The 12,068-nt window shown below is 56.3% G+C and overlaps 1 protein-coding gene across 1 annotated transcript in view; it reads left to right on the forward strand.

Annotated features, from left to right (window-relative positions):
- The first annotated feature begins 1,396 nt into the window (after positions 1–1,396).
- Positions 1,397–12,068, forward strand: part of PODXL (podocalyxin like) — a 50,546-nt gene continuing 39,874 nt past the window's right edge. Inside the window, exon 1 of the mRNA XM_032304170.1 lies at positions 1,397–1,919. Coding sequence (XP_032160061.1) covers positions 1,850–1,919 — 70 coding nt within the window. The 5' untranslated portion in view covers positions 1,397–1,849. The remainder of the gene's footprint in view (positions 1,920–12,068) is intronic.

The following is a 12,068-nucleotide window of genomic DNA, read 5'->3' on the forward strand; positions in this document are numbered from 1 at the left end:
CCTGCGTGCATCCCACACGAGGGTCTCAAGGAGTCCAAGGTCCCTACAACGGAGCTAGGGCCAGGGGCACTCCTTTCCCTCCCAGACGCAGCTAAAAGACATTCCAGATGATCAGCCCAGGAGTCTCGTGAACCAGATCCAGGCTGCTCCCCCTCCCCCCAGCCTCCAGGGTTAATCAGCCCCCCCCTTCTAGGGCCGCTTCACCCCACTTCCCCGCCCAGGCGCCGCCGCTGTGCCTCCTCTGTAGGGGGCTCCGGAACTTCACTTTCCTCCCCAACACGCCCACCGACAGCTTCTGCAGAAACAAAACAACATAAAACAACAACAACAAAAGAAGGGGATTCTTCTTTGTTCTTTCACTGGGTTAACTCGGTTTATAGAATTCAACTCCCACCCCCATCCCAAGTACGCAGAGCTCTCTCACCATCCCGTCAAGTGCTGGCCGCATCACTGCGCCGGGCCGGTCCTGAGCTAAGTGCTCCTCGCGTATTGCCTTAGTTAAATCTCAGGGCAAGCTTCTGAGATCGGTGGTGTGGTCCCTGTATTACAGATACAGAAAACTGGGTACCAAGAGCAACTCGCCCAGGGTCTTAACTACTCATTAGGTGGGCACAGCTGGATTTGGAACCCACATCAGGTTCCAAATCTTTATTGTTGTTCTGTATACCGCAAGAATAAGGATGGTAGTGGATACTTATGGAGCAATTAGTATTTGCCAGGCACTGTGGTCAAGTATTTCTTCAAACTACTCTCAGAGGCAGATATGCCACTTACCAGTTACTGGGTCTTCAGCGAATTTCTTAACCTCTTTTTAACTCAATTCCCTGTCTGCAAAATGAGATTAAAAATATAGCTGTTGTGAAGAGTAAATGAAATAATATTGGTGAAGCCCTGAGAACACAGACGGGCACATATTTATCCCTCAAAAAAGTCCTTTTTTTTTTTTTTTAAACCATCACCTCCATTTCACAGATGAGGAACCTAGGCTTAGAAAGATGAAGCAACGAATGGGTCCAGATTGCGCAGTGCACACTCTGCGGCGCAGACCTGCTCGCCAGCGGTGCGGAAGGCTGGCCCGCCCGCAGGTGAGTTGCACCTGGCAGCCGGGAGACGTGTCTCTCCGGAGTTGCAACACTACGCGCCGCAGCCCGGAGGCCTCGAAAGATCCTTAACGAACAAGGAGGCTGGGGGTCGCCTCCTCCGGACTGGGGCGTGCGAGGGTCCTGGTGGTGTCGGGGGTCACTACCCGCGGGGGTCCCTCTGCCCTCCCTGCGGGCGCCACCTGTGCCCCGGGGCTGGCTGACCAGCGGGGCGGGCGGGGGAGCCCCCCAGACGCCCCAGGCGCACACTCACACACACACATACACACACACTCACAACCCCGCCCGCCCGGGGGCCGCTCGCCCGGAGCCCGCGGCCGGCCTGCGCTCCCCCGCCCGCCGCGCTCCAGGGCGGAGTTTCCTCCGCTGCTCATTGTTCCCGGTCCAGCGCCCGCCCCGCCCCGCCCCGCCCGGCCCCTCCGCAGCCTCCCGCGCGCTCCTGGGGTAGGAGAGGGGGCGGGGGCCGTCGCGGACGGGACGGGAGTCGGTGCAGCAGCGGGCCGGGCCCAGCCGCGCAGACACCGCCCGCGACGCAGCCACCCGCCGCTCCTCCGCCGCCTGGCGCCGCGCCTCAGCCCAGCTCTGCCGCAGCGGCCGCGAGGAGGGGCCGCTGGAGCGCGACTCGGGAAGCCGGGGTCACCGCCCGGCCGCCGAAGCCACAGCCCGGCCTCCCTGAGCGGCGCCCACGCTCTCGCCGTTCGGACGCTCGGACCCGCAGCCACCTGCTCCCGGCCGGAGGCCAGGACACCATGCGCTCCGCGCTGGCGCTCTCGGCGCTGCTGCTGCTGCTGCTGCCGCCGCGGTCATTCTCCGAGGGAGGTGAGTGGTGGCCCGCGCTCCGCGGCGACCGCGCAGTGCCATTGCGTCCCCAGCCGGGCCGCACCTCGTGGCGGGACCCGGAGCAGCCCCTGCGCGCGCCTCCCGTGGGGGCCACATGCGGAGCCCTGACCTTGAACCATCTACTCCTCTTCCAAACCCGAGAACACTGCAGGTGCCGGGCCCGCGCGCGGATCGTCCCGGGTCTCCATTCCGATGGATGGGAGGTGGATCGTGGTGGGGCAAACGGTGGCGCGCTGGCCATGAATGGGTTTGCTGGCAAAGCGAGCAGGGAGTTGGGGCACCGCGAGGCTCCACGCTTTTGCGGACCCCCTCAAGTCTGATCGCTCTTTTTCTCGGTGCCGGAGGGTTTGAGGAACGGTATTGTGCAGTCGTTTATTCCAGCAAAACAGCAGGCTGGAAGCGCATGAGGAAGTCCCTGAAGCAGGTGACAAGCCTCTGGCAACGGCTCACGCGGGTGATGTGTTCCGCGTTCGCAGAGAGGTTTCTCCAAGCAGCGTGAGCAGTTCGGCTCACCTGAGCCTGTGCTGGGGCAGGTAAAAGGGGAGTAAGTGGACCTTCCACAGTCCCAGTCACCTGGCTCCGCTGGATCCCAGTCTCCTATGCTACCAAAGGAACAACAGTTCCCTTCTACCACATGGCCAGAAAGGTGAGACCCTCCCCTCCTATAAACATGCACTTATCTCCTGAAACAAGCTTGGGTGCACCTTAGAAACAACCCCTATATTTTTTTCTGAAGGTGAAATGTTACTCTTTTAGGGGGACAAGGATGTCAAACACAGCCAAAGCAGGGGTCCCAAAGCCCCTGAGAACAGCTGGAGGGTCAGCCCCAGGAAAGACATGCGTTTCTTTGTGGCCCCCACGAGCACATGTCTGCGGGGAGAAAGAGTGGAGGGGGTGCTTCTACTCCAGGGCCAGGAGGACTTTGGGGACTGCTCAGAGAGGGAAGGGACCCTGCTGCTGGCAGGCCCTGGTATTTGGGGCTGTCCTCTTAGGGGGAATTTAGGATGGGATGGAATCCCAGCCTCTTCGCGGCACTGCATGGAACCTTCAGTGGGAAGGGGCCGCTTCTCCGAGGGCACGCGGGTGCAAGCATCCCGCCTTGGGCAGCCCCGACACTCCACCGCTCAGCCTAAAAGGAGAGGGTGATTTCTGTGGGCGAAGGTGTGTGCTTCCAAAGGGTGTGTTGTGATGTGAAAAGTGGTCTGAACAGCTCTGAGGATGATTGTTGCCTCTGTCACCTTGCATGACTGGGAGGACTAAGAAGATGCTGGAGTGTGACCCCTCCTTGATCCTGCTCTCAGAGCAGCTGGGCTTCAGTGTGGGCCTTGACATGCACCTTTTTGGTGAGAGCCTCTGAGCACCCTCCAGAAGGGAGCCACCCAGAACGGGGATGCGCTGTGTCCGGAAGGATAGGCCAGTTCCCCCGGCGCCAGAACCTAGAGACTGGGTTTTGCGGAGGAGCCGGGTGTTGTTCTGCACTAAGAGAAGCTCTGGAACAACCCATGGGAAAAGCTCCAAGTCCAACTTGCTGCTGGCTTCAAGGCTGGCACTACCTTCCCTAGCATCTGAGCATTGTCCAGAAACCATGCCTCTTCCAGGAAGCCCTCCTCAATTCCAGCACGGGGCACGGCATGTGGAAAGACCTTGATACATGGGAAACAAATGAACAACAATGACCAGCACCGGACTCTCATCCCAGCAAGTCTCCTGGCCTTTGCAAGCCCCCAGGGCCCAATTCCTAAAATGCTATTGTGATATATAATAAGGGGTTAAAGGTAAATGTCTGGAAACTGGCAAAGCACAGGGGGTCTCATTATTATTATTTGTATACCTTGAGGCAGAAAAGGCAGGAGGGGTGCCGCCTGATATCCGTGGCTGTGCTGATTTAATAATACCTTCCTAGAGGGAGTCAATAAGGAGTCTCCCATCTCTCTGCCCTTCTGAAGGTGTAGCTGCCTGGGCTGTAGTCATGCAAGATGGGGTAACCCCCAAACTGGTGGAATCCTATGATTCAGTTCTAAACCATAAGGGTTAGGAGCAGACTGGTCTCAGCTCCTTAACAAAGGAATTACCCCACCCACGTCCCCATCCCCTACGGAGCTTACCTTTTAATACAGGCAGATCATGCAGCATTAAATCCAGGGGCCGGGCAGTCCAGACAGACCTCTTCTCAGTAATTTTGGTTTGCTCTCCATCCGGTTGAGCCACATGGCCCATTGCACCTCTGAGCTCAGTTTCCTTATCTATAAGACAGAAGAGAAGAGGGCACCTCTGGTCTCTCGTTATGTGACATTTCTAGGGTTTTCTGCCCCGTTAGCTGCAGATGGGACAGGCTGGATTGCACTGTTGGTCTGATTGGGTTAGTCCATGGATGAATCTCTGGAAGGGAACAGTGGCTTGCTGTGGTGGACAACACGCGGACTTTGGGTCAGACACGCCCGCAAGTCTGTAGACAAAATAGCGAACTTCTAGAGCTTCAGTTTCTTCGTCCATAAAATAATGACAAAGCGACCTTGTAGTCAGCTCTGAAGATGAAGGAGAACATAGGGAGTGAGCTCAGCAGTGTGCTGGATGCCCGGACAGAGCTCAGCCAGTCCTGGCTGTGATGGTGAATAAAGCATGTGTGTGCATCGAGAATTTGGTGGGTCTCAGTCGGCTGAGCGGCAGGACTCGGCTAGTGTCTGTGGGTGGTGGCTGGTATGTCATAGCGACGGCTGAAGCTTTCGAGCCACGAGGTGGGGGGGGGGAGGAGGCTTGTGGGAAAGAAGCGGTAAGATGTGGGTATAGCGGTGATCTAGGCAGGCTTCCAGAAGGAGGTGGGGGGTTGTTTATACAGGGATTTTAAGATGAAAGGGGTCACTGTGGGCCCACCTGGGTGGCTCAGTCGCTTGAGTGTCCAGCTCTTGGTTTGGCTCAGATCATGATCTCCGGGTCGTGTCTTCGAGCCCCATGTTGGGCTCTGTGCTCAGTGGGGAACGTGCTCAGGATTCTCTTTCTCCCTCTTTCTGCCCCTCCCTGCTGGTCACTCTCTCTCTCTCTCAAACAAATCTTTGAAAACAGAAGGGTCAGGTGGGGTGGCGAGACCATTTCAGGGGCTGGCTGGAGCTGAGTGAATTGCAGGGTGGAGGGGAGACTCAGGCTGGGGGTCACGATGCGGGCTGAGCCGTGGGAAGGCTTTGGAGGAGGAGCTGAGCTTTCAGAGCCCAGAGGGAAAGTTCCATGGGATGAAGCTGGGGCTGGTGGGTATTCCTAGCATCATGGGGCTTGGGCGTGGCTCTGAGGAAAGAGGGAGCAAGCCATGGGGGTTAGGAGCAGACTGGTCTCAGCTCATGGGAGAAGAAGTGGGAAAAGATGAGGGGCAGGGCGTCAAAAAGCTCTCTGGTGGCAGCTCGGCCAGAGCTTCAGGGCATGGCCACCCCAGGAGGGGAAGAGGAGGGGGGCTTGGCCCTTGTTGGACGGGGTGTCCTCTGGTGGTCACCAGGGCACCACATCTGCCTTTTCCTGAGGCCTCCATACTTGAAGGGAGAGGAGGGGCTCCTGCCCGGTGGGGTTTGAGACCTCCGCCCTCCGGAAGCTGAGGAGGAAGCGGCCCCTACCAGCAGAGGAGGAAGCAGCCCCTACCGGGTTAGAATTCCTCTGAGCAGGGAAGACTGGAGGTTTAATCCTGTCTGTCCTCAGGTATCGTTTCTGCTGAGAAGGTTTCCCGTGTTTCTAGATGGAAGCGGATTGTGTTTGGGCATTTCTGCTGACATGCAGGGGGCCCCTCTAGGGCAGGGGCAGCCTCAGTCTCCACCTCCAGAGCACCCTGCAGCAATGGGCATGGAGCAGTGGCTCGACATTTTTTCTGCACCATTCACTTGACGTGTGGGGGTGGGGGCTGACCCTAGGCCCTGGTTTTAGGCTTTCGGAAAAGGGAGCCCTAGACCAGTTTACAGCCTGGACAGTGACGCTGGCTGGTGGGCTCCTTCTGCAGCAGCCAGAACCGGCAGGGACAACTGTTGAAGGTCGGGGCTTCCGGGCTTGGGATCCCAGACTGGACCAGTGGCTGCTGTGAGGACAGCTCAGCACTTAGCTCAAGGCCAAGCACTCCTCGGGAAGGTGGGGGGAACCCTCGGGGCAGCCCGCCGCATTTCTGGGGAAGGGGGTCGGGATTTAGAAGGTTCTACTCTGGGACATACTCTCTCCTTCACATTATCCGTGTGGAGGCCTCCCAGGAGCCTTCTGCAAGTTTGCTGAACGGAAGCTGCATATTGGAGGAGAACGGCCCTCTTCTGTCCATCCCCTGCCCATCAGCCCCAGCCCCAGCCCCGGCCCTGGGCTGCCTGGAGACTTCCTCACACCTAGAGGCCAGGGAGCTCTCTCCTCAGCTCTGGGCTCACTTCCGGTTTGCACCTGAGGGTGTGATGAAGGGCAGGGAGCTCATTTGGCAGCGTTTCCTGTCATGTTCCATTCCCAGGAACACAGGTGAGGTTGCTCAGGGATCCTCCTTGTCATGGGTCCTGTCCACTTCGTGAGGGAGTTAGAAGGTCAAGGAGGTTGTGACTCTAGGTGGGCCACACAAGCCTCACGACGGTAGGTATTCCCTTATGGAAAGCCTTCCAGAGGCGTCTCCATGGAGGATACTGTGCCAGGAGCCTGTGGGTATTTGCAGTAGCCTTTGCCATGAGATCTCTTTGGGCAGGCTGTTTAAAATGGAATTGGTTGGCCAAGGGTACTTGCCACACTGCTTCTGAATAACCCAGAAAATCATAGAACACAGAATTCTAGAGCTGGGAATCTTTTTTTTTTTTTTTTTTAAGATTTTATTTATTTATTTGACAGACAGAGATCATAAGTAGTCAGAGAGAGAGGAGGAAGCTGGCTCCCTGCTGAGCAGAGAGCCCGATGTGGGGCTCGATCTCAGGACCCTGAGATCATGACCTGAGCCGAAAGCAGAGGCTTTAACCCACTGAGCCACCCAGGTGCCCCTAGAGCTGGGAATTTTGTGGAAATCTTCTATATGCACTCAGTTTGCAGATGAGGGAATGCAGACCAGGGAGTGGGGTCACCTGCCCAAGTCCTAGAGATTCCCGGTGATGGCGCCCCCAGAGCCATCTGTGTGCGCTGGTATGCCGCCATGGAAATGGACCAAGCCTTTCTCTGCTAATACTCTCCTGGGCACTGGGGAAACCTCTTAAAACCCTTTTAAAGAGGGTTTCATGATGGTGACAACACTGTACTGTGCCCAGACTCTCCCCGTACCACCATCTTCAGGGTAAGTTGAGGCTTGGAGCTACTTTATTCCTTGGAGTTAGGCTCTCCAAAGGCTGTCCCTACCATGTCCCAGTGCTGGCCCCCATGCTGGCTACGCTGTACCTGTCTGTCTCCCATTGTCTGTGAGCCCCATCAAATCCAGCCAGAATCTGGAACACGAGTGGACAGCAATGCTTGTTGGATGCCTGGTGCCTGGTTCGGCACTTCCCGCGGGCCCCCAGCCCAAGCCCTCGTATTGGCTCGGGGCTATGATCCCACCCGTACCACTCCAGTGATCCCCAGTGCAGACGCCCCGCTTTGCTCGGCTTCCCGGCCACCCATCCTCCTTCTGTTCCCACCCCTTTCTCTGACAAACCACCACCACCCTCTCTTCCTTTATAGCCTTATCCCCCTCGGGTCAGCCACCTCGAACTTCCCTATGGCCAGGGCGCTGGGTGGCACCCCGTCCGCCAATTGTCATGGCCGGAAGGCTGTGTGCCTCAGCCCAGGGGGAAGAGAATTCTGAGGACCGGCTGACTGAGGCTAACCACGCAGCCCCAGGTTGGGATGCTGGGGTCCCTCCCAGGGTCAGGCCCCCGGAGACACATGGACTGACCAGGAGCCCACAACTGTCTCACCTCTACCTTTCAGCATAGAAGGGACAGTGCGGAAGATAGGCCTGGGGAGGAGGGCACTTTAGAGCCTCGCCCCCCCTTACCTGAAATTTAGACTCTGTCTGAGGGGCCCCTTCGTCCCCATCCAGTCTGATTTCCATGCTAACTTGCTTTGGACATGCCCACTGGAGCCACTGGATAGCGTGAGGTGGTCTTGGGACAGCTCTTATCTCACAGTCACTCCAGAGAAGGGAACCTGAGGCACAGCACCAAGCACTCAAAGTAGGCGGCACAACTGGATTTTCTCCAAATTTTCACATGCCTCACTCCCTCGTTTCTGTCCACTGTCTGCCGCAAGGCCACCAGCTCAGAGAGGGCTTCTGGGCTGCCTCGTAAAACACACCCCACTGCCTTATTTTCCCCAAAGCACTCATTACCTTGTCCATATTCATTTCTTTCTTTGCCTCTTCCCTGGGTAGACAAATTCCATAACGGCAAGTTCCTCTGGCCAGTGTTGCTACAAATCCTGAAACAGGATCTGGGATGTAGTACTCAGTAACTGCTGAATGAATGAATGAATGAATGAATGAATGAGTGAATGAATGAATGAGTGAGCGAGTGAGTCAGTGGAAGGGCTGGTTTAGAACCCAGAGTCTCGTCTGCCAGTTCTGTGCTGTCCACGTGCAAAGCTTTTCAAACCCAGTTCTTCCAGAAGAAGAGAAGCAGGTGGCCGGCGGGGCTAGCCCTGCGCCCAGGAGGGATGGATGCCGGGCATGAAGGGGGAGCAGGATGCGGGGAGGCAGGAGCGCCGTGGGACATGCAGCAGCCTCATACCTGCTTCTGAGCTTCCCCCACCCAGAGGACCCTTCTGTTGAAGGTTAGGGCTTCTGGTGACTAGAACTTGATTTGGCTGCTCTTAGCCATTAAAACACACTGGGTGGACCAAGACAGACAGACATTCTCTCTCACATGATGGATGTTCAGAGGGCAGGAACGGTGGGTCTGCCATCTTGAGCACGCTGCCTTGTGGTCCAAGATGTCTCCTGGGGCTTCAGGTACCAGGAAAAAAGAACAAGATGGCTGTGGCTTCTCTTTTGAGGGTACCTGCCAGAAACCATGTGCCACACTTCCAGTGATTTTGTTGAACAGAACTTGGTCCTGTGGCCACACCTAGCTGCAAGGGAAGCAGGGAAGCATACGTCCCTTGGGGAAGAGTCATTTTCACTTCAGGCACCCATATGGCTAACCCAAAAGTCAGTGGTTCAGTTATGGAGGAGTCACGGGGCTCCTGGGTGGCTCAGTGGGTTGGGCGTCCAACTCTTGGTTCTGGCTCAGTCATGATGTCTCAGGGTTGTGGGATCGAGGTCGTGGGATCTCTCAGGGTCGTGGGTTCCGTGCTCAGCGTGGAGTCTGCTTGTCCCTCTCCTGCACCCCTAATAAATAAATAAAGTCTTTAAAAAAATAAAGAAGTCACAAAGAATGGGTGTTGGAGTAGGTCACTGGTGAATACTACCGTAGCCGGGTCCCTGCAAACCTTGGGTTTCTCTGCAGCCGCCTGCAGTCCTCATCTTGTCAATCACAAGTGTTTCTGCACGAGGGAAGCAGAGGCACTTGTCCTTCATGGCCTAAGGCTTTGCCCCCACTTTGTCTAAGCCAGTTGCAGCTTATCCCTTGTTTTTTGTGGCTTTTGGTGGGCTGGGTGGAGTTCCTTGTCACACACTAGGAAACCTGGCCACCTCCCACTCAGGTGTCTTCGCCTGGAGTTGCACCAGGGAGCCGGGCTGCCTGAGGACCACCCATGAGCCGAGCCTCCCTGGGGTTGGCCCTAGGAGACCTATTTCCCTCACTGGCCTTAGAAGTGGTTCTACACCTGGCACCTTCCCTTCCCAGCTCAGCAGGGGCGAGTGCAGGGCGGAGGTGGGTACTGTCTTCCTGGACACTCAGGAGAGCAGCAGCTGGAGGCCAGTGGCTTTCAGACCCGGTGGCGGGCCTCTGTGGAGCTGCCTTGGCCACCGTGAGGCTGTGGTACACCGGGAGGGGAAAGCTAAGAGGAGGCCCATTTGGGGGGGACTCTGCATCCCCCACCTGTGGGCAGCTCTTTTATCAGTTCTTAGGGTAGATCTCCACAGAAGAATTCCTTTGAGAAAAATTTGGCGGTCGGTTGGCGTGAGGCCCCAGGCTTTGAAGTTAGAAGCCTGGATTTTAGTCTGAGCTCTGACGTTCACCAGTCTGTGGTTTCAGGCGTGCTCCCTGGCCTCTGTTTCCCTAGCTGTAAACTAGGCCTGACGCCTTCCTGCACAAGGGAGGGGTGAGGACAGTCACTTCGGCGGTGTGCCTGACACTTAGTAGGCGCCAGTGCATTTTGGTTTTCCTTCTTTTATTGGCTTTGGCTCTCATCCCGGGGGAAGCTGATGAAAGGGACCCGGCTGGTGCCCCTTCCCCAGCTGGAGCACGTGCGGTGACCTCTCTGGGCCCAGCCTTTGCCCGTCTAGTCTCTGGCCCAGGGCCGGGTTCCTGAGGATGAGCGTGTGTAGACCACACCCGCAGATGGGGGTGGGCTCCGCTAAGAAGGGGCTTCAGTCCATGGCCAGCACCGCCCGCGTTCCTGGCTCCCGCCTGGTGCTTCTCGCTCTGCTTCTTGGGCGCACTGACCTTCACTTGAGGTTGCAAGTTAAGGCTTTCTTTAAGCCACCAAGACCCTGATTGTGCCAGCCCCTGAGGTTCTGCCCATTCCATGGTGAAATGGAGAATCACGTCCTCTTGCTCTTTGCCTAGATCGACATCCTCCGGCCTCGCCTGCTCCGCTGACCCCGTTCAGGCCACGGATCTGAGTATCACCCTCTGAATAGCTTCCTTCCTCTTCCATCACCCCTACCTGACTCCAGCGCCAAATTCCCGGTGGCACCATCTGGGCCGGGCAACAAAGCGTGATGGCGGTCTTCACAGCTTCTCTACACGTTTCCTTCTTCGGGGAGGTTGCCATCCGGCAGCAGATACAAACCAGGGAACCAAGTTTCTCTTCCTAAAGATGACAAGTGGAAGGAGGGTAGGAACTACTCCCAGAACTGCATTTGGCTTTCAGCACAATAATCCCCAGGGGGGCATTGCTCTGTGCCTCAGTTTACCCATATGGTAAACTAGGGTTCACACCCTGGTTTTTTTTGGTATGGCTTTGTTTCTTTACCTTTTTATTGGGGAGGGGGGGTCCTCCATGCTAGAGCTCAACCTGGGGCTTGAATTCATGTCCTTGAGATCAAGACCTGAGCTGAGATCAAGAGTTGGATGCTTAATCGACTGAGCCACCCAGACACCCTTGTTTTTTACTTGGTAAAAACACGGTAACTCGGTAAAGTGAGCTGTGTCTCAGAGTACGCCTAAAGAGAACACCAGTGGTCCTTAAGATAGTAACAGTCAGGCTCTCAGTAATTGTTTGATAAATGAATAGGAAGCTTTTCATGAATAAAAGAGAAACATGTTCCAAATAGTTTGGGAAAGGCTGCCTACTCTACCCCTACTTGGAAAATCAGTGCCTATTATGATCTTAAATGCTCCCAGATCTCGAAGGCCCCTTACTGCTTCCGCTTAACTCAGCATTCCCCAGATGTACTTGAATCATGGAAACTTTACCTTTTCTCCTCCATTCTGCTGGGAAATGCAGATGTAAATAAAGGCGGAGGGACCCCCTGTCCTGTCTGCCAGGACAGAGAGGGACCCAGGGACGTGGGACTCTGCTAGAAGCCGCACACTCCGTGAGGAGCTGGACAGGCACACGAGGTGCGGAGCGTTGCTGCGCACGATCTTCTTGGGATGGAAATGGAGTCTTACCGCGTCCTCCTTCTTGAAGGGATTTGCAGAAAACCACATGGAAGCTTGTGGCCAGAGTCAAAGCTGCTGGTAGCAGCGTCTGCGTAGGAACAGGTTCCATTCCAGGCCAGCAGCCCTGCGTGGCTACTTGGTACCGGTGCTGCTTCTCAGAAAGAAGTCGAAGGCATTATTAAGAACATGGTGGGCGTGCGTGTTTTTGACATTGGATCTCCTCTCAGGTGGGGGCATGCGTGGTTTGCGGGTGGATTCTGGCTGCTCTTTTCCTGTGGTGCTTCTCTCTGCCCCTGCCGCTTTGGGTCCCTCTTCCTGACAGCATCGTGATTTCTGTTGTAAATTCCGTCTGAGGTTGTCATTCTGTCCCTGGGGGCTTGGAGAAGGGGCTTCCGGAGGATGTCCCGTCAGCCCGCACCCCCAGAGTGGCTCACCGGAGGCAGTTCTACTTGGGCTTTGTTCTCAG

This window comes from Mustela erminea, chromosome 11, assembly GCF_009829155.1.
Source record: "Mustela erminea isolate mMusErm1 chromosome 11, mMusErm1.Pri, whole genome shotgun sequence".
NCBI classification, from domain to species: domain Eukaryota; kingdom Metazoa; phylum Chordata; class Mammalia; order Carnivora; family Mustelidae; genus Mustela; species Mustela erminea.